The following is a 26,708-nucleotide window of genomic DNA, read 5'->3' as shown; positions in this document are numbered from 1 at the left end:
GACTGATTTGGGCAAAGAGGAACTGAGTCATGGATTAGTTACTCGGATCTCGAGTCAGGTTGTGGGTTGGTTCACAAATTTTAGTGATTTAAAACGACGTTATTTTGACTATTAGCTACCTATATCAAAGCTTAAAAAAAATTTTTTTGTTCATTTTCTTCTCTCTCTAAATAAAAAAGTCCAAAAACTCTCTAAACAAAAAAATAAAAACAGGGGTCAATCGGTTGCCAAAAATTGATCACTATCTGTCATGTCGGTCATCAATTGCCATCGGTGATCGAAAAATGCAAAAAAACCCCAAACACACCTCTTGTCTCTTTTTTTACAAATGTGATCTTCTTTTCTTAAAAAAGAGTTCCAAATGGCCTATATTTGCTCAACTTTTGGTCAAAAACTACTTTTTTTTATTTTTTTGGATCTTGATTTTTTTTTTGTTGAATTCAATGCTAGGTTCTTTCACCGGAGAGATTGTATTCTTTTTTTTGTTTCATGCTTTTTTTTTTTATAGTGATTTTTTTTTTTACAAAAGCTTTTTTTTTGTAAGATTTTTTCTTTTTTTTTTGTTATTTTTTTAAGGCATTTAGGCTGACTCTTAAGATCTCTTCCTTTCTGGTTCGCCGCCACGGAGCTCTATTTAAAGAGTTTTGGTCATGCTTTCACCTGGGTAGGTGGCTCCAGGACATGGGTTTTGTTGTTCTACTAGATAGGAGGGTTGGTGGGTAGAGGTTCAGGGAGTGAATAGGTATGCAGAGAGGTTCAGGTTATGGTGTATGGATAAGGGCTCTGGTTTTGGTAATGCTTAGGGGACAAAAGCTGTAGGTGGCAATGGTGTTGTGCATAGCACTAGCCCTTCTACCTCTTTGGTTTTTTTTTTTTTTTTATATTTTTTGATTAATTATTAATACTTATATTAATGTATTTTAATATTAAACAAATACAATAAAAAAAAAAAAGCTTAGGCCTAAAAACTGAAATTAGGCCCCAAACTTGATTGAATGGAAATCGGATCTCGACTTGAGAACCCAATAAATTCGATAAATTTTAAACTAAGATTCAATTAAAGTTTTATATAAATTTGATGTCTATATTTAGGCAAGCCAAAAACATTACAAAAATAAAAAAAAAAGATTAATAATTTAATATAGCTACCATACATAACACAATAACAATGCCAATGAACGAGGACATATATATATATATATATATACATATATATATATATATATGTTGAAAGGTTTTGAGGAGATTAATTTCATCGAAAATATAATAGCCAAGAGGGTAAGTATGACCCATTGACAGGTGTTATCCATTTGTCTTATTCAATTGATTCCTACATACACCAATAATTTTGGTAAATTATATAGTGTCTTTCTTTTCTTCGAAAAGATGATCCCCTGTTCCACTCTGCCCTTATATTGGATAAAGATTAAATATATTTTCTTTTCAAAAAGAAAAAAGAAATAGTGTTAAGGATATTTTCTTTTTAAAAAAAAGTGTTAAGGAAATTTTAGATTAATTAATATCGTTAACATTGGTGCAACTAATAATAATTTATTATAAGCTGGCCGGCATTGATCCCACCTACTTAAAATATTAATGTATTCATACAAATTTAAATGGTTTCTTTCTCTATAAATCATGGTAAAAATCTTAAACTTAACGAAATGATGTTGAAATATTATCATAATTTTTATTATTTTTTAAATACATTTCTATGAGTATTTGACAGAAAAAATCTTCATCATTTTTGCAAACATTATTTTTTTTACAAAAAATAAAAAAGATAGATTTTAAAATAAAATTTTGTAGTTAGAGTTGAAGAAAATAAAAATCGAGTAAAAATTACATAATAAATAATTCTATGTAGATCAAAACATGGTAAAAAAACTATGTTACTAATATTTGCCAAATCTAGTAACCTCGTCTTCTCGAAGAGCATAAAGAGATAATGCATTGTACTTTTTACCGTATATATAAAATCTATGTTCAAAAGCGCATATATTTCAAACTGATCACAGAACTAAATAATTTGTTAGAGATTTCTAATTTAAATAACCCAACAAATAAAGAAATAATAATAAATAATTGAAAAGAGCAAGTAAAAACTAAAAACCATAAAACAAGAGAGAAAAAAAATGAAATTCACTAGTTCCCTGGATAACCCATGTGGGTTTCAAGTTGCAAGATCTCTTATATACACAATGAACTAAAGATTCTGAATTTAAGAGGTAAAAGATTGTCAAGAAACTGCCACCCCATTATTAGAGCTGTTGAGTGGACAAAACCTGGTGGGTTTTGGATGGAAGTTCCTTCGCCTTTGAATATCGTGGCTTGAAGGCTTGATTATCTGCATCAGAAAGGCCTTGATCAGGCTTGTTTTTGATGATGATGATGATGAAGGTGATGCTGTCATCATCATCATCATAGCCGCCTTTGACTCCTCTCTTTGTCTGTTAACATGGGGCGTCGCCGATTTGCTTGAAACTTTGCCCAAACTCCTATGGAGGCTGCACCTGAAAGAGCCAGGGTGTTTGGTTGGAGAGCAAAGGCAAGCTCGTGTTGAAGAAGGCGATGATGAGCTCTTCGTTGCCATCGAATGGATCAGTTCCAGTGCTTTCTTTCTTTCTTTTCTTCTTCTTTTAAACAAATTTATTTGGGGTGGGCGGTTAGCTTCTTTTATATATGGCCATAAGTATATGGGTGCTTTACCAAATAGACCTTTGTCTTTGTCCAACTTTACGATGAGATAAGATAGTTTTCTCGTCATTTTGTGTATCAATTGGTTAATGACACACAGTATTAATTATTTAATGATCATGCTTTAGCGTAATATCATTGATGATCAGACTTGCATTAAATTTCTAGAGACTAATTGCTAGGCATGGAAGGCTAAGTGACAGCCATAGACATGGTGATTAAGATGGTTAATTCATTAAAGCATATGGTATACAATAATTATATTATAATTAATCAATTATAATTTAAAATTATATAAGTTTTATCAAAATACACTTATAAATGTTAGATTTTTATATAATTTTTAACATAATTAAATAATTAATAAGATTGTAGTTGAAATACATTCGTTTCTCACATGTCTTGTTACAACTTAGAGCTACATGAAATTTGTAGCATGCATGCATAATGTTTGTATGTATGGCTTTGAATTTATTGATTAAATTCTACAAATTTGTGATTAGGCCTTGACATATTAGGACATTTCTCCTACTTTCCTTTACCCTGCACTCCCCATGTGCATGCCAATTGCCAAGCCATTAACTCAAAAGGAACAATACAAATAATTACGAACGGATTGCTAATGTTGGTGCAATAATACAAATGTAAAGTTAAAAAATGAACAAGACAGAGCACTCTGGAAAACCTCTTTGGTCGGTTCAGTCCTATTTTGGACACAGCTTATCCTTATCAGATTAACCAATCTCTGCTTCAATCTCCTTATCTTGCAAACAGATGTCTGAGAACTTGGCACATGTGAGGTTCATTTGGGCACGTACTCTCAGATTCTGACTGAACTAATGACATGTTACCAAACCCCATAAAACAGACAATAACTAGAAAATAACCTTTCTTTCTTCAATTTGTTTTATCCTATTCTTTTCCATCTTTCTACATATTCCACTATTCCAGCAACAAAAACCAGGTGCTCATTTTGAAGTTTTTATGAATCAAAACTGGTTGTCAAGATCTTGCTTTTATATTATTTTCAGCCCATAGAATCATACGGCTGTTGGGTTTTGAGAATTTTTTTTTACCAAATCTTCAGCTTTAGCCCACGGATTTTCGAAGGTGCTTGGCCATGGGGTTGACGCTTTAATCCTTGGTCACACTGACCTCCTGTTTTCTTAATTGACTAAAGAGTAGGGGTTTTGAACTTTGAATTCCAAGCTTTCTGGCACGTTGTTATTAGCAATAAATAAAATACTCCACAATTTGTATGGATAGAATCCTTGAGGTTTCTGTTAAAGCATGGGTTAACGTTTGACTGTCCATTAAAAAAATAAAACATGAATCAATTTTTTAATTTCATTTGTGAAATTAAAAAGATATATATTCATTGACAGTATATTAAAAAAAGAAATTCATAACACCTCAAGCACATGGAATGGGAATTAACCCAGAAACGCTCTCCTTGTTTTTAAGGGTATTAACTAATTTAATGTGATACAAAAAAAATAAATATATATAAATTGATTTAATCTCACAATCTAAACTTTTGAAATAATTATTTACTTAGATAATTACTTCATTTGTTTCAAAATATTTGTTATATGTTGATTTTTGTGAAATTAAAAAAAATTGACTTTAACGTATTTAATATTAAATTTTAATTTTTTTATAAAATTAAAATTCTATTATTTTTAATTTCAAAAAAATAAAACAATTATAAAAAAATAATTTTAAAATATAAAAAAATTTTAGATATTAAAAAAAAATGGAACATAATTTTGGGACATCTCAAATAAAAAAAAAGATAGACAAAAAAATAAAATATAGAGAGTAAAATATAATATGATAGAAAAAAAATCAGGATTCAGTTTGATCAATATCCAATGAATTTTGACCCAACTTGATCTTTTAGGGTCGATTTTTTTTTTTTTTGAAAATTAGGTATCAAGTCGGTTAGGTATGATGATAGAAAGAAAAAGTTGAGATCGAATTTTAGACAAACTTTATCCTACTCAATCCGATATATATAAAATTTTTTTTTCAATTAATTAATTAATTTTATATTTATATATTTATTTTATTTTATTTTATTTTTATATTAAAATAATATTTTATTAATTTCAAGTTGAATCAAGTATAATTTTATATAATATCTAATCAGATTTGAATTTAGGTACGAAAAAAATTAATAAAAAATCAAATTGAATCAAATTTGAATATTATATATATATATATATATATATATATAATCGAATCGAATTCAAAATAAACAAAAATTCTCTTTGACTCGATTGTTGCTCTCCGTAGTTTAGTGTTATTCCAATTATAAAGGAAATAAACTAATAATAAACCGCAAGTTCGACAAGTTAATACGATCAGTAGTTAAGAAAGGTAGTTGATAACTTGATACCATGGTCTCAGAAATTTAAATTTGAAACTAATAAAATTTCTATCTTAACCCTGCATCCTAAGCTTTAGTACATTTGAAAAAAAACGTTGTATGACCGTTGCAAATGTGACAACCGTTGGAATGACCGTTGAAAAGCAAAGTTGTTAAAAAGGTCCCTAGATTGAATGGGTGGGGTTTCAATTCTCGGTTCAACCAAGTTGATCCAATTCCGTTTAGAGTGAGATGCAAGAGATTTTGGTATTAAATATAACAAATACCTAACAAAAACATGCACTTAATTTGGAGCCTGTTTCTTTGGACGGTACGATAAGATTCCAATCAGGTTGCTGTTTTGAATCACTTCAACAAACATCGTGTTTGATCGCTCGACAAACATCCAATTCAATATACTTTGGTTCAGCATTCAGAGAAGAAAGTGTGGTGGGGAGGAGTTACATTGCAGCAATGGTGAAAAGTGTGATAAAAATAAGAGAAAGCCGATAAATGGTTCGAGAATGTCCATAATGCTGATGTTGGCAGCAACAATGGCGGAGAAAGATCACCGACAGGTACATGGCAAATCCCAAAAATCAAAATGGAGCAATGAGAAACAGAGGAGACAAATTATGCGAGTAAAGTTGAGAATATCTTCAAGCTATGAAAATTATAAAAATACCAATATTCAAGCTCTAACTATCTATATATAATCTTTTAATCATAGAAATGCATCTGAATACAAAAATTACAACAATCATATAGGAAAATCCACCTAGGAAAGTTCATGCTGCTTTTCTTGGAACACCACTTTCTTGCTTGAAGAGCATTAGACCAAGAAAATATAACTAACTGGAAAGGGTTTGGTTGGTTCATGATAAGATGAAGAGGCTTTATGAGAGAGTGAAAAGAAGGTTGAAAGAAAGAAGACAAACGTTGGAAGGAGAAGAAATTGATGTGATTCGGTACTGAGCATTGCGTTGAATGTTTTCGTTTCTTGTTGTGTCTCAACAGTGAAGAAAAGAACTGATTACTAATGTAATGACCATCCTGAGTTCTGCAGGCTTATGATTCAAAGCCATTCTTGTCTTTGGCATTGTAGTTGAAACTCTTTTGACTTGTACTTCTGCTGAGAATGGTAAAAAGGGAAGCACATATATGGTTGAATAGAATATTACTTGCAGGCAGGATTCAATAGAAAGAATCAGGTGTGCTCCATTGCCAATAACATAAATTTACTACTTGCCAAAAATTATTTTACATCAATAAAACACGCATATTGGGAAAATAATTTTTGAAAATTTAGGTTAAATTACTTGAAGGGTTTTTTTTTTTTTTTTAATGTAATTGCTGCTTGTAGACGGCATATATATGTGGGGTCATTTGCGTACAAAACATTAATTTAGTTGCACACAAGTTCTATTCTAGATGAGAACTCACAAATAATAGTTGTTAATTTTTGTTTTTTTGGATAAATGGGGTGTTAAAATTCTGAACAATGGACAATGCTATATATGAACAAGACATGCTTAATTTGAACCTAATTAAGTCGGTCTAGTTTATGAACACTTTTCTCCAATCTGAGGTAGAGCAGTCACGATCATATAACGTTAAAGATGTGATTTTCGAATGTTGTAGATATCCCATCCCATCCAACCCTTCATTTTTGTTCTTGCCATTTCTTGTTATATAGCAAGGAAAGGGTGCACATTCTGAGATAGTTTATAAGCAGAGAAGTTTTCAGCCTTAATGATGTGACCTGCTCAATTCTTTACAGCTTCCTCCCCCCAACAAGAGGAGACTCATCATACCTCTTATTGATCCTTTTGGTATAATTCCGGTGCCGCCTTTCTCTAGCGTACAACACCCAAAAGATCAAAGAAAACATCACCGAACCTGTAGCAGTTACCAAACCAATATAGACCCATTGACTGTATCTCCTCAGCCCTGGACAATGATTCTCATTAATGTCTTTGAAAGTGTCTCGGATCACGGTGCAGTCCACTACACTAGCAAGGAAGGGGCTATAATTGTACAATCCGAAGCTTACATTAACAGCTGAACTCATCTGGATGTACATGTCAGGGGTCAGGCGGCCTGCTGTGGTGCAAATACCAGCTGCTGATACTTGACATACATATTTCTTCCATTCCTGCATGAAACCTAATAAATCACGTAAAAAATTGGACAGGTTTTGAAGCTGCAAAACAGCTTAAGCTTCTAGGCTTTTTTACCTCGGCTGCATTGCTCAAGGCTACTTCACCCACACCGCAGCTCTGTCGAGTGTCACCTTTTGTGTATGGGTCACAGATGACGGGTACTAACGGACCAGATTGATTGTGATAAACAGGTACTGCTTGTGAAGGTATAAGGGTTTCGTTGTTGGCTACAGCGACAATGTACTGGTTCAGAATACCATTAACTCCAGTGGTTACTGATCTGCTTGCGTCCAAGACATTTTGGCCAAATTCCCTGTCCCAACAAGGGATAAGTTCCTTCATTGATGAATTGGCCATGGGGTTTTGGACCCATTCGTCCATTGCAACGCATGTATCTGCCACTATGCTGAATTATGGTGAACATTCGGTTAGATATAACAGAAGATGGATGCATGCCTAAATTCCTTCTGAAATCAATCCTAAACATCTTAATAACTATTAGAGTTAGATTCAAGTTTAGCAATGCATATGATTTGTTTGGACTTACTTGTGAAAAACCAGAAATATGCCACACAAGATATATGTGAGTGTGATAACAATCCACCCTATGACCACGAATCTGCAATTATAGAGTGTAAATTTTCAGTGAAAAGATGGAAAAGAAAAAGAAATAAAGAAGACACTATAATCATATATTCTAATTCACTTACAGATGCACACAAGATTGCATGCCAAGAATCGAAAATACTGCAATCCATCAACAACAACAATGACAATGTGAGGAGATAGATTAATAGTTGTTCTATTAAATAGGAATGGATAATGATAACCAACTAGTTTGGGGGAACCAAAAGGCTTACAGAATCCGAGAAATGCCAATAGGAGCAGGAAAACAGTAATAGTGATAAGAGCAACGTTCCTACAATAAAGAGCAAAGCATTGATTAAATAGCCTATTAATAGACTATTTCTCTTGTGAATATTGATATAAAAAAGCAATTAACGACATACACGGGGTTAAGAATGTTTAGCATGGAATCTGTAATGTGAGCGGATTTGATATGAGGAATGTTTCCTGTGGCATTGATTAGCGACTTGACCTTGTCGATCTCGGTTATGAGATTAGGAGGTAGAAAATGTTGGTTCAAAACGATATTCTTGGCTGATGAAAGATAATTGTACACGCTTATAAGATTATTGACGACACTTATTGCTTGATTCACGATGTAATTTGTTACACCGTTTACGCTGCCCTGGAATCTTCCCTCTCCAGTGTACATTATTGCACATCCAACACTGAAAACGAAACAAGTACTTCATTGATTAAGCAGTTAAAACATAAAACTCTAGGCTTAGAAATGTTGAGTTGAATACTGGAGGACTTACATTGCAGCAATGGTGAAAAGTATGAGAAAGATGAGAGAAAGTGCATAAGCAAGTCGAGAATAACCATAGGGCTTCTTGCGGCGGCAGCAGCAGCAGGAACAAATACAAGTACATAACAGAAATAGACCAAACAGCACGAACCAGACTATAGCAATGGCGGCGAAAGGAGCAGAACTATAAGCAACAGACTGCAAACAGAAAGATGGAGCTGTACTTTTAATTACTCATCATTGAAGTCAACTGAGAATTAAAGCAATTTCAGTGGCAATATATTAGAAATTGGCATCATTGATTGGAATTTGGTCCTGTAAAATTAAAGAAGGTATTTACTTTTATACATTCAATGTCAAATCTACAACTGAGTTTGATCTATTTTGATAATTTCTTTTTGCAAACAAGTGAAATAAAACACACCTGGCATTTTGTTCTTGAGATACTTAGATTAAAGTTTCAAAAACAATATTTCAAAATGAAGCATTGCAGCAAACTTGAGTAAAGAAGAAAGTAACATTTATTATCTACCATGAAAGCAATGTGGTATAGAAATCTTACAGCCAGGTAATGTACGTTAGCAATATTCCATCCACCTGTATAATAATTAAAATTGTCTAGAGGATCCTTCCTGTATGTCTGTTTCACAGCTAATATGAAACTTCCATTTCCTGGTCCAGCTTCTTCCATTTTCACCGTCACCAAGCTCATAATTCCTGCACGTAAGAGAATGATTTAAACATGAAGATTAAAAGAAAATATTGGCGAAAAAACAGCCCCAAAGTTCTTGATGATCAAATATGAAAGCAGAAAAAAAAAAAAAAGAAACAACATATAACAATCATACCTGGAGAATCATCTTCGGATGGCAGATCACCATTCTCATTCTGTCCATGAGAAAGTGAAAAGCCGGTTGATAAAATGAGAAACAAAGCTGCTATAGTAAAAAATGGCTTCAATTTTACAGGCGTCCTCCTGATCATCATTCTTTTATGCAACTATACCTGTTCTTTTTTTTTTTTTTAATCTCTGGGTTTGATCTTAATTCCCTTTGTGAAACAAAGGGTTTAGGCATGCAAAGAAATCTATTGCTTTTCATTAACGTGAAGCTGTAAATTAAATGTATGTTTCGGGTTTGCATTTTGAACGCATACTTGCTGTTTTTGCATATCTATATTTGTCTTTAAATTGTTATTATCAGTTATATTTGGAGCTTTTTGGCATCTTATAACTGCAATAAAACCAGCTGGCCGTAAAATTTTATCTATTTCTTGTTTTTTTTTAAGGGGTTTCTTGCACATATAAATATAATTGTTAACAATATTCATGATCTGTCACATTGGTCTCCAAGAGAATTCAACGGTTAGAAGTTAAAATTTCGACTTTAATAGTTTCAGATTCTCTATATAGTTTGTCAAGATGAGAAATAAATATAGAAAAGAGCTATCTTTTATATATAAAAGTGAACCACGTAAATAATCATATAAATTTTAAAAATTAACGAATTTACCTTTAAACCTATAGTATTATTTATTTATTTAGATCTAAAGCTTTTGTTAGTTAGTTTTTTAAATTTAAATCAATTAAAAATTTAAAAATGAAATCCATGTCAAATTAAATTACTCTAAATATGTATTTGGTATGAAATGATGAGTTATCAAATTATAGTAATTTGCGTTAAGTAATTACATTACCTTGTTTGTTAGCATTTTTGAAATCTTAAGTGGCATTGACGTTAAATCACTAGAGTGATAAGATTATTATCTTGAAAAGTGATCTAATCTCTATTAAAAGGTTGAAAAAGTTTAATCACCGTGAAAAAATAATTTCTACAAAATTTTTTTATTAATTTATCCGAGAATAAAAATATGATTCTCTCCAAATTTATTCTTTATAAGAAAAGAGAAATCAACCATTTTGCGTCTTTTCCCGCATTCTTTTCTAGTTTTTATTTAAGTTTTTTTATTATTTATATTAGTCATTTTTTAAAGATTTTTCATTCTTTTGTGATATAAATACAAGTTTGAATTTAAATGAGTGCTTGAATGGCAGATATAATTCTATGCTTAATGAGCTGCATCCACTTTTGAGCTCAGAAGCTCTGCAGCTAGCTCAGTTATCTCATGAGACCTCTGAGAAGTCTCATGGCAGTAATAATGATGAAAGTGTTAACTCGTATGAGTTAGAAAACCAGAGGGAGGAAGATAATGATGATGAGGAGGATGAGCAAGGAGCAAAGGGAGAAGTATCCCAATTTCTGCATCAACTGTGTCAGCCTTGGCTTTATCAAAACAGACATAAACTACACTATTCTTAACTGTTGAAGAAGGTGCCGAGGGTGCTTGGAGATTAGCTTGGTTGCCTAGTCCTTCTGGCCTCTTCTTTTTTCTGATGGAAGAGTCCAATTTTTTATTGAAGCTGCTTTGTTTTAAATAAGTTTGGTGTTACTCTTAAATATTTTTTACAATTATTTTAGATATTTTGTACTTAGATTTTTTTTTCATATAATACTAAAATGATTTAAAATCATTATTAATTTATAGTATTTAATTAAATATAATTTAAGATCACCAGTAATCAATTCACTTTGATTATTTTATTACTATAATAATTAAATTATCACGATGATTTTGAAAATGATATCAAATATTACCTAAAAATTTATTCATAAGATATGTTAGAGTAGAGGTGTTGTAAAAAATAAGCCCAAATTAAAGCACCTTGGTTGTTTTAAGAGCAATAGCTGGAGATCAATTGCAAATTAATAAAAGGAAGGAACCAAATTAAAAGGATAGTTTTATTTTATGCAGCCGATTAAAGAACAAAGTTGTTACCATTAAAGTACAATGTGATATATACCTTCGAAGAACGAAAAGGAGATTCAAGCACTAAGCCAAACTTTTTTTTTACTTTATTATTAGACATAAATTTAATTAACAGAAAGAAAAAGAATCACACACAACCCAAAAATTGAAAAAAAAAGGACAACAATCCTCGATAAGCTGAATTCATGGAGTGAAAGAATGCATCCCAAGAGATGGGAACTTGTTCAATCACTGGTTCCAATATGGAAAACTCGACTGCAATTATAAACAGAGCAAAATGCTTGTAATGACATCAACAACAAGAGCAAAAATGCAGCCAAAAATGAAAGAAACTGCCAAGAACCAAACACATAAGACTTTATCATGTTTTTAGCTTTGATGTTCCATCGTCCGTTATGATACTTGTTAACTTCTTCAATTGCCTTGTAAGGAAAGGCACTTTCGTCAACCTGATGGACTGGCTCATCCCATTCCGAAGATCGGCTGCATCTTGATCACTCCTCAAGTGATTCAAAATTATTCCTTTTTCTCGAAGCAACTTCACATCTTCCTCAGTATCGATGATCCCATTCATCAGTTCAGTGTAACGTGTAAACACCAATGGCCCTGAGGCATTCGATGCTTCGTATGCCACTATGTTTCTCATGACTACCTCAGTGTTCACATCTAAGCTAACAGTGGGGAGGTGAAATGTAAAACTCTTAGCATCAAAAGCAATGGTTAAGATGCTCCCTGTGGTGGGCAAGAAACGTACCCCGGAATTTGAAAGTTCAGAAACAGAAGGAATTGTGATCTCTTCTACTAATGGTGGTTTGTCAGCGTTGGAACCCTCACCTTCTGATTTGGTGTCCTTTTTACCTTCATCATTGAAGAAAAAGTATTCCACAGGCTGTTTCAGGAATGAAAATCCGGGAAGTTTAGAGAGGACTGTCCATGGCAATTTAAATATGACTTTGACAGGCTTTGATAGTAAAATTTTCTTGACCAGGCGTGCTGGACCTTTGTTTAGCTTCAATAGCAGGTTCCATATATGGCGGAGGAGTTGCTGAACGTAACCTGGGTCGCTGGAGGATCCTTCTAATTTACCTTTCAAGCCTTCACTCTGTTCTTCAATCTCTGATATGATCTCAGATGTGATTCTGGATTGGAGTTTAGGCACGATGATATCATACAAACAATCTAGCAAATGAGATGTTTCTGAAACATGGATCTTCGGCAACACCATCATCTTGAAAGGGGAAAGCTCTTTGCAGAGCCGAGTTAGCATTGACAGCAAGAGATCATCAGCTGGTTCAAGGGATGCAGATTGAACTTCCAGCATCTTTCTCAACACAAATAGAGGAATTTGATTCTCAAGCATCATTATGTCTTTAAGAATCGCATTATGGGTGGATTTCTACCTGCATAATCAACCAAGTGTGTCATTCTTGAAGATACTCTGGCAAGTAACTTACCTTCTTTCATGGCATAGATTTGAAGAAACTCAAGCAAGAATGAGGCATCAATAGCCATCATCGAAGCCAAAGTTTCATTGCTGAAGTCTAGTAACTTATGGTAGCATGCTCGGATCTTTGGCTCTAGCCTGGCTAGTTGCTCAACAAGGTCATCAAACGAGAGATTATTGAGCAGATTTTTCTGAGTTCTTTTTGCAGCATCGATCTTATATCTCTCCAACTCATACAGATTTGGACGCCAGTAATGGTAAGGGCCAATGGCAACCGTGGGGTGTATGAATCTGGATCACTTGACTGAAGGGTTTTGGGGACATTGAATATGCTGACAGGAATTTCATAATCGTCTTCAAGCTCTGCCTCGAGTGTCTGTCGGATGTTAATAACCCATCGACGCTCATCAAAGCTTGGATTGGAACTTGAAGACATAGTGTTTTGCAGAGAAGACACGGTGATAGGTAAGGTAAGCTTTTTGGTGAATGAAAGTTTGGAGTTGAGTGACGCAATTGAAAGAGAATGTCTCTTACAATTTAATGGTGTAAATCACTATCATTAACGCGGGGTTTCTTTGTCCTTTATAAACATTGGCAGACGCTTTCCTCTTGCTCAAATTAATTTACAGTTAATTACAATTTTGATGTCTAAATTTTAAAAAAATTGTACAAATTTATACCTTAACAGATAAAATATACAAATCACTCCTTCCATATTTATCTGCTTAGTAGGAATTAATATATCGTTAGTGAATTTCTTTTCTTACATACCATCCACATGGAATTTTCATGTGGTATTTAATATTTTTTAATTAAAACATGGCAAATATTTGACGTGATTTTATTGGTTAATTATTATGTATGCAAGTTGAGTTAAGGATTTAAAAAAAAAAAAAAACAATTAGAAATTAACAAGTGATTTGTACATTAAATATTAATTTTTACATTTTTTTAAAAAAGTTTGACTAGCGCATTAAACTCGATATTTTATTACCTAATTGCCTGCATTTGGGTATGCCTGCACACATTTAAAAAGAATTAATATATCTCAAGTAATTAAAATGGAATAATAATGAGTAAATTAAAGTATCTCTCCTTTCTTTTGGAACACCTCTTTAATTTTAAACTTCATCTTTACTTAAGAATGGAATCTCTTGGAAATTAATCAACCTGCCATCTTGATTTCCAATTGATCATCATGATCCAATTCCTAGAACAACAATTCTCACTATATACGCTTTGTATCCAAAGTCTGTTAAATGCATGTAATTTTGTGATACAAGTCAAATGCCATAAGATTTATCACTAGTCTCTACCTTTTGATTTCCTTTAAAGTCTGCACTGTTGGGTTAAACGTGCCTAGTTGCTTGAACTTGAATGTTATCAAGCAAAACTTCTATATCTCACATTTAATAGTCTATGATTGGACCGTGATTTTATAAATAAGATAGAAATATTTTTAATCAAATGATAAAATTATGAGGGAGGTTTTATATTAGAGTAGGCAATATCTCATAACAAACGTAGTCCAATAATCTTTACATTAATAAAATTAAATTCTAATTAAAAAGAATCAAATAAAAAAAAATAAACTAACATAAAATATGTTTTGATTAAACCACACGGAATTGAATCTAAAACTGAAAATTTTCAAGGGCTTCCTCTTAGGTATTAGCAATTAGAATAAAAAAAAGTTGGTGAAAATTCCTAGCAATGAGGAACCAAAGAGCTATCAGGAAATTTCACTATTTTTAACTTCATTAATAAAGTAAATGATCCATGCATGGTGCCTTCGATTTCACATGTGAAAGAAGCTGCCAATAAAAAAGTAGGTGTTGCCATGGTTGCGCGGAGGAAAGAATAATTTTGACCTCTACATGACAAAGCTATGTTCACAGTATAAATGTTGGAACATACTATAAATATCTTTAATTTGATTAATTATTTAATTTTTCTAAGAGCCGCAATTTAGTATGCCCAAAAGAGTAATTTCCTGTTTTGGTATGAAACGTGACCTTGTGTATGATTTTTGTGTAGAATAAATTAAAAGAATACCGATCCTAGATTGCTTTAGATTTGTTTTAATAATAGCAGTATTGATAATCTAAGAGAGACAAAATTAAAGAAGAGGGGCAATTGCACCAACATCCCTCATACAGATCCCATTTTTCCGAGATTTATCTCGTTCAACTTGGAGTAATAAAAAAAAAAAGAAGAAAACCATGTAAATAATATTTATTAATTAAACCATGAAATGGAAATTTAAGCACATTCAATTCAATTCAAATGAGTGTTTATTCTCAAAAAGGAAAAAATAAAAATAAAAACCTTTGACCAAGGCCAATTAAAAATTGGGTAGGCCAAGATAAACTTATCCTTGTAACTACGATGAATGAATTCACCTATCAAACATGAGTTTGAAGAAACTCAAGCAAGAATGAAGCACTAATTAATGGCCATCATCCAATCCAAGCAAAAGTTTCAGCATTGAGATCCAACAAGCTCGAATCCTTGGCTCAAGCTTTTCCAGCTGTTGAACAAGGTTTTGAAATGAAAAACACTGCAATTGCTTTTGGGTTCTTTTTGCTGCAGCCTGCAGGTTGTATCTCTCCATCTCATACAGTTCTGAACGCCATTAATGATAAGGACTGATAGCAACCTGTTGTGGGGTGTAACAATTAGGGTTACTAGAAATGAGTACATTGGGAACGTTGAAGATTGATACAGGAACTTCAGTATCATCTTCGATCTCTTCATCAAGGGACCTATGGACGGATGTTGATCACCCATCAAATTCATGTCGATGGATCGGGCCAAATTTATATGGCCTCTATTTCTAAAAGTCAAGCTAAGGCTTGATTCTAACCCATCTACCAATTTAATTATCATTTTATAATTAAAATAATAATTTTTTATTAATACTAATATTTTAATATTTTCAAATATATTTTAAATTTGAAATTAAACAAAAATACAATTATCCATAAAATATTTTAATTAGGTTAGGCTAAACTGGGCTTGAGCCTCAATATTTGTTATTCTCAGTTACTCACGACCCAAAACATTGGTGTTCTTAATACTAAAATCTTAATTTTTATAAAATATAAAATTTATTTAATATATTTTCCTTTTACTAAAATTGGTTTATATAGTTAATTTAAAAAATATCATTCAACAAGTTTGAAGTTTAAATTTTAACATTTATAATTTTTTTTATATCTTAAGATTGTGACATCTCTTATATGAAAAAAAGTTATATTTAACAAGAAAAACATTTGAATCTCACAAACAAATGCATTTTTGTTGATATTAAACATTAATTAATTTCTATGGTTTGAAATGGTATATTAAACGTTAATTATAAACATGTGATATCTATTTGAGCTAAACAACTAAACAATTTCACTCTTGTAATTAATACATAGATATAGATATAAATATAAAGGGAGGTTAAGAATTGTATTTGGGCAAACATAAATTTAATGTGCAAAATTGTGCGATAAGAAAATTCCTAGATTTTGACAAATGAAGAGTGTCCTACATAAGTTACACACGTGAGTAAAGTAGTCAAGCAATGTGGCCATTCATCGTAGAATGAAATCTTACAGCAAAAAAGTTTATTTTGGGTTCATTAATTGACTTTATGACAAAGGGAAAATTCATTTTTAATTTGCCTGAACTTGCTCTGCACATGGTAATTATGATTAAATTAATATTTTTCCCAAATTGCTACGGTAATGTATATATACTTTCCTTTCCCTTTTTTCACATTAATATTATAAGAGATCTCTCATCCTTTCTTTTTTACTTTTTGATTATTTCCATCGCTTCCCTAATTTAGGTTACAGTATGTTCTCTTTACAGGGTTTGGCTCAAGGTCGGTGCATATTTCATCACCAATAATATTCGATTCAAATAAAAAAATTTTCAAAAACATTTAAACATTCGATTTAATGATTGATATATATTTTCGTATTGTTTCCAAATCTTTTATTTAATAATTAAAAATACTTGAGGGAATATCAAAATTCTGATTTCGAATCAGGCTTTTTTCTCTCCTTACTTATACTAAAATTTAACCTTCTTGATGTAATAAAAAATATATATATATATTCTCATATTCAAAAATATTATGGGATGTCTTTGGTTTTTGAGTAGAGCATGCCACTTTGTTGATCATTGTTGATTTTACAATATCTCGGTCATGTCACTAACCTTTTTTCTTTTCGTTCTTCCCTTAGTCCACACAACGAGAGTATGTCACTTACGTACCAATCCCCAAACGCCATTGGAGAGGGGTCAGATTCTCCTTTAATTTATTTGCCTTTTTAAATCATCAATCCTATATCTAATATCTTTGCCAGGAAGAAATGATCATATATCCTTCGGAGACAAGTCCTCTCCGACTCTTGTTATAAACATATATAATAGTAAGATTTTAGCTTTGTTACCACCATTATTCTATAGGTTTTTTTACGGTGATGGATACGATCTTATCAACTGCTGGTGATTTGCTTTTTCACCTTTTAAAGCTGGATCGTCTGCTTTATAATCTTTCTCGCATTGTTTAACCAAATCTTCATATAATTATGTAGGATTCTGCTTATCACACTCATAACGACAAGTGGGGTTCCTCCCAAATATATAGCTGCCATTGTGGGATTAATAAAAACCATTGTACTTTCGGAATGACCACCAGCTAAATCACAATAAAATAAGAATAATCACTGCAAGTTGGCACCTTTGCAATCCAAATTTCCTGTCAGGAAACAAAATACTATTTTTAATAATAAAAAAAAGCCACTATATGGTCATTTTTTTATTGATTTTGGTATGATTAATACCGGTATGCAAATGATCCACTTGCATGGTTTTTCTCTCGTATTAAGAAAAATGGAAAATTAAGCAGCATCCTATCATGTGATTCAAGATGTATATATACGTGTGTTCGAATACGTCTTTTCAAGATCAAAAGCGAGAAACTTAAATGCTTTCGTCATCATTCCCATTAACCTGAGTTGAATCCGAGTTGCATTTTCCTTAATTCAAACATGAAACCCTTCAAAACACAATTTTTAGGCAGACTCTGACGCTTTAATCCATATATCTCAAATTTCAATTAACGACAGTTAGATCCAAATTAAAGTCTCACTCCACACAACAATATTCAATGAATCAATCAATAAAAAAAAAATGAAGATATTAATTTGTGATGCATCTTGGTATACTTCAACAAAGGATTGAGGAAATGCACCAAAGTAAGTCAGTCAGAGGTCTGGATACGTGCAATTCGAGAGCAGCTATAAACCGAGCAAAAGGCCTGGAATATCATCAAGATCAGAAGCATAATTGCAGCTAGCAATGTGAGGAACTGCCAGGAACCATATACATATTGCTTAAAGAAGTACCTCGCTTTAACATTCCATCTGCAATTATGATACCTGTTAACATCTTCTATCACCTTATCTAAGAACGGGACTTTGGTCAGTCTGATGGACTTGCTCATCCCATTCCACAATGCTGCAGCCTCTTCATCACTCTTCAAATGGTTTAAAAGTATTCCTCTTTCTCTCAATAACTTGACATCCTCCTCGGTATCGATAATTCCATTCATCAATTCAGTGTAGCGCGTGAAAACCAATGGCCCTGATGCGTTTGATGCCTCGTATGCGACCAAATTCCTCAAGACCACCTCTGTATTAATGTCTAAACTGACAGTTGGGAGATATAATGTAACAGTCTTGACATCAAATGTAATGGTCGAAATGTTACCATTGGTGGGTAAAAGACGGACTCCCGATTTAGAAAGGTCGGCGACAGAGGGAATTGCGATCTCCTCTGCCAGAGGTGGCTTGTTGAGGCCAGAACTGTTTTCAGGTTTTTCTTCTTCCTTGTCTTGTGAGAAGAACAAATATTCAATTGGTTGCTTCAGGATTGAAAATCCAGGGAGGTTAGATATGATTTTCCAGGGCAATTTAAGTATGACTCTGAGAGGTCTGGATAGCAGCAGTGCTTTGATGAGACGCAACGGGCCTCTCTTTAATTTTGAAAGCAGATTCCATACCTCACTCAGGAGTTGTTTTACATAACTTGGATCTGCAGAATCACTTTCTTTGTCTTCTGGGGCTTCTTTATGATCCTCTGCTTCATTTGTTTCACATGGTTCATCCACCTTCGGCACAATCATGTCGTAAAGGAAGTCTAAAACATGAGCACACTTGAAGATTTCAATCTTTGGCAAGTTATCTATCATTTTGAAGGGGGAAAGCTCTTGAGACAATCCCCTTAACATCGAAAGTAACATATCATCAGCTGATTCTAATGACGAGTATTGGACTTCTAGCACCTTTCGAAGAATAAACAAAGGAATTTGATTCTCAAGCATCACGATATCTCTCAGAATTGAATTGTGAGCCGACTTCCTTCCTGCATAATCAACCAAATGTGACATCCTCGAGGAAACTCTCGATAAAGTCTTTCCTTCTATGAGAGCATAGATTTGAAGAAACTCAAGCAAGAATGAAGCATCAATGGCCATCATCCAAGCTAATGTTTCACCATTGAAATCCAGATACTTGTGATAACATGCTCGAATCCGGGGTTCAAACTTGATCAATTGGTCAACAAGATTATGAAACGTAAGAGACTGAAGCTGCTTCTGAATTCTTTTGGCTGCGGCCAATTTGTATCTTTCCATCTCATACAGCTCTGGACGCCAATAATGGAATGGACCAAGAGCAACCAATTGAGGGGTATAAGATTCAGGATCAGTCAACATTAGTGTTTTGGGAACATTGAAAATGCAAACGAGAACTTCGATTTCTTCATCGAGGTCTTCATCCAGGGAACGACGGACGTTGATAACCCATCGAAGCTCATCAAAATTTGAATTGGAAGTGGAAGACGTTGAAGCTTGGAGAGTAGACATGTTTGCTTTTCTGGTGAAGAACTTGGCAATTTAATTTGGTGGTTTTGGAGTTATGAGAATGAAGCTTTTATGGGGGCATTTAACAGCAGAAACATCATCACCATTAATGTAATGTAATACTACTTTATTCGGTTCCTTTTTACCAAACAAAAGGATTGAGAAATGCGTTTCTCATGTTCTTAACTATTGTTTCACATCGATTTCATCGGTAAAACTTCAAGTCTAAGGTGCTTTTCCATTTTTTTTTTGGTTAGTCATTGAAGCAATCTTGAAACAAAGTGCTTGAGAAAAATAAATCAAACCACACAAAAATCAACGCGGTGCTCTTTTCATTCATGAATCAATGTAATTTAAAAGCATTTTGGTCTCTTAAATGTCACACGGTCATCCATTATCTGGGCGTTTTGAAAAAAAAAATTTGTGTTTCAAAAGGGAAAAAAAAAAGGGAAGTTACGTGATTAAAAATGTGGTAATTGTTTTCAAGAACTGGATAATTTCTTTTAAAAATAAAATGTAGAATTTTTTTTTTGCCATCATATAAAATAAAATATAGATATACTTATCCATTTATTTTAGAAAAATTATTTTATTTAGCATGTTTAGATAATTAACATGTATCTATCACTGTTATATATTTGATTCCTTTGAGTCGACGGAAAGGAAAGTCCTGGTAATCACCTTTTTTTTTTCTAGGACGCCAAAGAAAAAATGAGTTGTAATCTTTCTAATAACTTGCGCTGCACATGATAAATATAATATTATTTAATAGAACATTTATTTTTCACATGCCAATTTACATTTTATCTATTTAGGAAAAGTAAAAAAAAGCGAATTTCAGCTAGCTCGTCCCCTTTCATTTTGCTTTCTGTAGACTAACCGTCCCGTTGTAATGTATACTTTTTTCATATATATTTGATTTGATTTAATTTATATATTTATAAATTGTAATCAATTCAATATAAAATTAATTTAATAATTTTAATTTTAATATAAATTATATTTTAATTATATATAAGATATAATATTTTTATTAAGTTAATATTTTAAATTAAAATATTAAATGATAATTTTATTAATATAATTCATAAATATATAATTAAATAAATAATAAAAAAATTTATATGTACCCTAATCGGATTAGAGAAGTTATATAAATTAATGCATATTACTTAAAATGTAATCCCAGTCGGATTGAAGAAATTATATGGATCAGTACATATATTTTTTTAAATATATTAAAAGTAAAAATTTAATTAAAAAACTAAAACAATTTCGTAATTTTACTTTTTTCTTTTTTTAAGAAGAAAAGGCGAAACTGTCTAAGCTGTGCACCCAAAGTTGACTGCTCTGCAAGAGTGCTCTGTTTACTCTTATTTTTGCTTCTCTTATCCACCAAATGGCGGCTTCTATTCAGCTACATGCCCGGTCCATCAAAGCTCCGTTCAATCTAAAACCCGTTGCCAAACAGTCTCTCAAACCGAGCAGGATCAGTTGCGCCGCCGCTGTCGCCAAACCAACCACACGCTACAGCATCACTCTCCTTCCCGGCGATGGCATCGGCCCTGAAGTCATCTCCGTCGCCAAAACCGTCCTCAAACTCGCTGGCTCCCTCGAAGGTTTTCTTTCGTTTCCCCATTTCTCTATTTTCAGTGCTTAATTGCTTTCTGTTTGGTTACTGAGAAGGTGAATCAAAATAACCGAAAACTCAAAAGGCAATGATTAATGGTATTTCACTATTACATTTTCTGATTTGAAATGCATTTTAGCTCTGTTTGGTTGTTGCTTTGGCCTTTTTCATATAAATGAATATATAACATGAATTGTTAGAAGTTAATTTTATTTCATGATGTTTAGATTTATCGGATAAGTAACTGAAGAATTACTATATTATCATTTGCTTTCCCTCTGTAGTCATCTATTACTCATTGCTGATAAAATAGAGGCCAAATAAAGAACTAAATATCTAGGTTTTTCACAAATATTCTCCTAATTAAGTTGCTTAATTTTAATTTTTTTGTCCTAGGGTTTAATATTTTGGTGTTTTTATTAAGAAATGATTTACATTTCATATAATAGACTTTCTTTATTGTACATATGTTTTGGTATCTATTAGGGATTGAATTTAGCTTCCAACAGATGCCGATGGGTGGAGCTGCTTTGGATTTGACTGGAGTTCCATTGCCTGAGGAAACCCTTTCAGCAGCACAAAGAGCTGATGCCATTCTCCTTGGAGCAATTGGAGGGTATTCCTGTATATAGTAGCTTATCAATTATTTTCTTATTGCACTTTTTTTTTTTCATTTAACTAATTTATTACTTCATTTGGCTTCAAGGTATAAGTGGGATAAAAATGAAAAACACTTGAAGCCAGAGACTGGTCTACTTCAGCTTAGAGAAGGACTTAAAGTCTTCGCAAATTTGAGGCCTGCTACTGTTTTACCACAGGTAATGGAGTTTTAATTTATTTTTCTGAAATTCTCTTAATATTTCAACTACATAATCACTTCGTTTCTTTTGCCCACTTAATGAGTTTAATGAATTTTTCGAATTGGGTAAAACTTACATTTGTCCATCAAAAATAAATTATTCTCATGTATGATGTAGCATAGGTATGGTTTTGTTGAAATTCATTCCATTTTTAGCCTTTGTGCATGTAAAGACTTTCTCATTTACATGAACTAGCTTAAATTGATGTAAATGTTTTTATGTGTTTTTCATTTTCTCTGTTCAGAGGAGTTGGGGAGGGGGGAGGGGGGAGGGAGGGAGTGGGCAATGGGTAGTAATGTGCATGGAAAATTAACCTAAATAATTGGCAGTTAATGTGCAAGCTTGCTATGTGCCTTTAGTGGTTCTAATAAATGGCCTCACCTTCAGTTGTTCCCAAAGTGGTTATTTGTAAGCCAATCTTCTGAGATTAGTTATGCATTCTTTTTCTGGAGGTTATAAGTTGGTATCATAAGATTTGGACTATCCCTTAGCCAAGTAACTATTATTATATTTTGAAAGAATCATCTTCAACAGTCAACAGTGAGCTACTGGATTAGTGAGTTCATCATTCTTTTAGGGTGGGTGGGGGTTGGTGGTGGCATGTGTGTGGAAGCTATTATAATTATTTCATTCTGCCCTTTTTGACAGCACAGAATGAACTTCTTATTTCCATGAAAAACCTCATTCTAAATTTGAATGCATGCATGCATATGTGGAAGCAGGTTTAGCTCGTGTTGCTTTTATTTCAATTCTGTGGTTGATGAAAATCTCCTTTTATGTTATTTGCCATTTCAGTTAGTGGACTCTTCAACTTTGAAGAAAGATGTTGCTGAGGGTGTTGACCTTATGGTTGTAAGGGAGCTTACTGGAGGTCAGTATACACCATGGAAAATAAAATCAAGCCAGTTGCTTTTCTTCCAATCATTTTGTTGCCCAACCTATTTTCTATGTTAATAATCAGCGTTGATGTTATACTGGAATCAGGTATTTATTTTGGAAAACCAAGGGGATTTGGTACTAATGAAAAGGGTGAGGATATTGGCTTCAACACTGAGGTGTATGCTACTCATGAGGTAGTTTTGACTGATGATTGCTGGTTGTCATTGTCCATTTCTTTATTTACTTTTCTAAAACAAGTTATACATCTTCCAGATGTGATGTCTTGAGTTGGTGATTTGGAAGATCAAGTGAAACAGCATTCTTTCAAATATAAATTGAATGATGGATGGAGGCTAAATTAAAGAATTGTGATTGTTTTAGTGAAGATAATCTTAAATGTTCATATTCTTTAATGACTTTATAGATAATTCTTCTGTTTTTTCTTACCTTTTTCTTTCCCAAAAAATATTTCTAGGATATTTGATTGGATTCAAATATCTGCTTAATGGAATGGTTTGATGAAATGAATGTATATATGGACTTTTATTTGACTGAAATAAAAGAATTCAAATTTTAACTAGTCTTGCTCTTAGTTGGTAATACCCTAAAATGTATGGTTGTCAACAAATCACGAATGCTTTCTTGATGGCGAATAATGTTGCATGATTGTGGAACCACTTCTGAAGAGGGAGAAACTTAATGATAATTTGCTACAATGGTTTATGGTTTGGGATTGAATGGATGAGTTAAATAAAGAGAGCTTGATTAAATTTAACCTTATATTGTTATAATTTAGAAAAAGCTGAATTTTTTTTTCATATCATTCTTGATTATAATGGATGCTAGTGGTATACTTCCTCTTCAAATCCTTCGTTTGACTTGTGAAGTGCCTGTCTTATCTTTTTCGTCAAATTCCAATGGTTTTACTTTCCATCTAAAATTATTAATTTTGAAAATTAAACAAACGGATGCCAGATTGATCGAATTGCTCGTATTGCTTTTGAGATTGCTCGGAAGCGGCGTGGACAACTCTGTTCTGTTGACAAAGCTAATGTTTTGGAGGTTTGTTGTAATGTTACCAATCTTGCCTATTGCATCTTCTTGTACAAAATGATGGAAAAACGTTAGGTGTTGATTATTGCATCATAATGTGCCCTTTTGTATCTATAGATTGTTATTGTAATTATCAAATTGAACTGTATTTCTTCACTGTTTATATCTGATAAATTATTCAAGGGTTTGGGGGTTTTTATAATCATATAATTCAGTCTTTTATTTTGTGATCAATGAACTTGTTTCATAAAATGCACTGCAACCTATCTTGGTTTTATGCATGGAAAATATCTTTCTTCCATCTGTATTGCTGCAAATTTTTGTCAGCTTACCACAGTTTAGTGTAGGCACTAGGCACCACTAGTATTTGAAAGGAACTACTGCCAAGCAATTATTAGTGCATTTATAGGATGGAATAAGAGGGCTGTTCCTAAATTACCATGCTTTGAGCATATTTCAACTGACTTCAGGGCAATGATGACTTCTAAGCCAGCATTAGTTTTGCTTTAGTTTTAAATCCAGCTTATGCAGTGACGTGGGCATATGAGTCTGGCCTTATGATGTAAAACCGTATGCAGAACGTGAAGTTTATCTGTGAATTATAGTTGCATTTGCCTTTTCTCATGTAATGTACCTGGTATTTTTCTGTTCCATTTTCTAGGCATCAATGTTTTGGAGGAAAAGAGTTACGGCAATTGCTTCTGAATATCCTGACGTTGAGCTCTCACACATGTATGTTGACAATGCAGCAATGCAGCTTGTTCGCTACCCAAAACAGGTTTGTCTTGAAAAGAAACACACATATGCTTCCTTCTCACCTTTTTGAGGTCCAAATGAAGTTTTATAGGCAAATTGTTTAAACTGGAAAAGCTTACAATACTTTAAAATGATATGGTGCAGTTTGATACAATTGTGACCAACAACATATTTGGTGATATTTTGTCTGATGAGGCTTCAATGATCACTGGAAGCATAGGGATGCTTCCATCTGCTAGTCTTGGTGAATCAGTATGACAACTTATTAACCCCTTTGCAGATTGGACTGAGAATATTGGTATTTGTATATTCTTTCTATTTGACTATATTGGTATTTCCATTTGCACAGGGACCTGGACTATTTGAGCCTATTCATGGTTCTGCTCCTGATATTGCTGGACAGGTTGGATTTACCATTTTTGTTGACTTTTTAGACTTAAAGCTTAATTATCATTTCCCATCAAACTGAAACTTCTGAACCTGAATTATAATGTGGAATACATTATGGTCTGAGTGACAGGACAAGGCAAACCCGCTTGCAACAATTCTCAGTGCTGCAATGCTTTTGAAGTATGGCCTAGGTGAAGCAAATGCTGCAAAGAGAATTGAGAATGCAGTTCTGGATACTCTTAATAGGGGTTTCCGAACAGGCGATATATATTCTGCTGGAAACGTATAAGCTCCTTATCCCAAAATACCTCTTTCTTTGTTGCTTTCTTCTCTTTCATTTATTTTTTTAATTCTGAAAGGCAATAATTATTCTCTTCTAATTTTTGCCAAAAGAACTTTAAGTTATCTTTTTTGGCAGTGAAAGAACTCTAATTACAATGGTATATCAAAATTTTCTGAGATAGTTACAATAGCCTTTGTGCCTTGTTTTCTTTTTTTATCTTTTGCCATATGGTGTTTCGCTTTCTTCATGTCAATTACAGTTCTAAATGTCGTTTGCTACTTTATTCCTTGGACAGAAACTAGTCGGCTGCAAGGAGATGGGTGAGGAAGTACTGAAATCAGTTGGCTCCTCAGTTGCAGCTGCTATCTGAATCAAAAACGGCTGAGTACCAATACAGGAGGTCCCCATCTGGTTTAACCATTTCTTCTTTTTTTTTTTTTTTTTTCAAAGTTCTAGCAGACTCTTCGCGGTAAAAAAGGCCTAGTTTGTTGTATTGGAGTGAAAGCTCTATTCATGTGTTTCAATCATAATTTTTGTGTCAAATTTTTGGAGGCTGTGATTACTGATTAGCATGGGAAATTGTAATTGTAGGAATTAATGGCGGCCGTTTATATTAGAGTAAAGATGAACCCAGATTTTGGATGAGCTAAAATTACATATTTCTTTAAAATGCTTTCATGCTTCTGAGTTTGGGACCTGATGTTTCTCTTTCAAGACCAAAGAAATTAGGGAAACATATTTTGTAGAGATAATGGCATATTAATAAATGCAAACAGTTTTTATGCGAATAAAATTACGTGATATGTTGATAAATATTAGATTTTTAATTTTAAAATTTGATATCTTCGAATATGAAAAAATTAAATAATTGAGAGAAATGATTTTTCTTTTCCTTTCCTGCCCTTTTTCAATTATGGTGTATGCCAATTAAAAAAGCTCATTATTTCATAAACATTAACTTTCATTAATAAAGATTTAAAAAACATGTCTTAGATTATGATGAAGATTTAAAAATTAAACTTAAGGTCAAATTTTTTTTATTTATTTTGAGTTCAGT

The 26,708-nt window shown here is 32.8% G+C and overlaps 4 protein-coding genes and 1 pseudogene across 7 annotated transcripts; 1 reads left to right on the top strand and 4 right to left on the bottom strand.

Annotated features, from left to right (window-relative positions):
• Positions 1 to 2,009: 2,009 nt before the first annotated feature.
• LOC111318518 (uncharacterized) lies at positions 2,010 to 2,742 on the bottom strand. Its single transcript, XM_022921378.2, has one exon. The coding sequence runs from the start codon at positions 2,591 to 2,593 to the stop codon at positions 2,240 to 2,242; it is 354 nt and encodes a 117-aa protein (XP_022777113.1). The 5' UTR covers positions 2,594 to 2,742; the 3' UTR covers positions 2,010 to 2,239.
• Positions 2,743 to 6,540: 3,798 nt separating this feature from the next.
• Positions 6,541 to 9,316, bottom strand: LOC111275432 (uncharacterized). Its single transcript, XM_089755620.1, has 8 exons — positions 9,168 to 9,316; positions 8,616 to 8,803; positions 8,241 to 8,525; positions 8,091 to 8,149; positions 7,941 to 7,977; positions 7,778 to 7,849; positions 7,306 to 7,636; positions 6,541 to 7,223 (listed from the first exon to the last, which is right to left on the bottom strand). The coding sequence occupies exons 1-8, from the start codon at positions 9,294 to 9,296 to the stop codon at positions 6,843 to 6,845; spliced, it is 1,482 nt and encodes a 493-aa protein (XP_089611746.1). The 5' UTR covers positions 9,297 to 9,316; the 3' UTR covers positions 6,541 to 6,842.
• Positions 9,317 to 11,539: 2,223 nt separating this feature from the next.
• Positions 11,540 to 13,334, bottom strand: LOC111275431 (putative UPF0481 protein At3g02645 pseudogene; annotated as a pseudogene).
• Positions 13,335 to 17,465: 4,131 nt separating this feature from the next.
• On the bottom strand, positions 17,466 to 20,274 carry LOC111274406 (putative UPF0481 protein At3g02645). Of its 2 annotated transcripts, XM_022859031.2 has the most exons (3): positions 18,284 to 20,274; positions 18,130 to 18,195; positions 17,466 to 17,634 (listed from the first exon to the last, which is right to left on the bottom strand). In XM_022859031.2, the coding sequence occupies exons 1-3, from the start codon at positions 19,801 to 19,803 to the stop codon at positions 17,580 to 17,582; spliced, it is 1,641 nt and encodes a 546-aa protein (XP_022714766.2). In that variant the 5' UTR covers positions 19,804 to 20,274; the 3' UTR covers positions 17,466 to 17,579. The 2 variants fall into 2 exon arrangements, with proteins under 2 accessions (XP_022714766.2, XP_022714765.2); XM_022859030.2 differs by having other exon boundaries at positions 17,510 to 17,634; positions 18,130 to 20,271.
• Positions 20,275 to 21,129: 855 nt separating this feature from the next.
• On the top strand, positions 21,130 to 26,303 carry LOC111274405 (3-isopropylmalate dehydrogenase 2, chloroplastic-like). 3 transcript variants are annotated; one of them, XM_022859029.2, is made up of 11 exons: positions 21,130 to 21,419; positions 21,940 to 22,046; positions 22,137 to 22,248; positions 23,086 to 23,161; positions 23,275 to 23,363; positions 24,145 to 24,231; positions 24,884 to 25,000; positions 25,123 to 25,230; positions 25,328 to 25,381; positions 25,499 to 25,651; positions 25,947 to 26,303. In XM_022859029.2, the coding sequence occupies exons 1-11, from the start codon at positions 21,354 to 21,356 to the stop codon at positions 26,019 to 26,021; spliced, it is 1,044 nt and encodes a 347-aa protein (XP_022714764.2). In that variant the 5' UTR covers positions 21,130 to 21,353; the 3' UTR covers positions 26,022 to 26,303. The 3 variants fall into 3 exon arrangements, with proteins under 3 accessions (XP_022714764.2, XP_022714763.1, XP_089611062.1); XM_022859028.2 differs by having other exon boundaries at positions 21,917 to 22,046; XM_089754936.1 differs by lacking the exon at positions 25,499 to 25,651 and having other exon boundaries at positions 21,917 to 22,046; positions 25,947 to 26,194.
• Positions 26,304 to 26,708: the final 405 nt, after the last annotated feature.

Source organism: Durio zibethinus, chromosome 26 (assembly GCF_047325235.1).
Source record: "Durio zibethinus cultivar Kanyao isolate XHJ-2024 chromosome 26, ASM4732523v1, whole genome shotgun sequence".
NCBI classification, from domain to species: Eukaryota; Viridiplantae; Streptophyta; class Magnoliopsida; order Malvales; family Malvaceae; genus Durio; species Durio zibethinus.
This window is presented reverse-complemented; position numbering and strand designations above follow the sequence as displayed.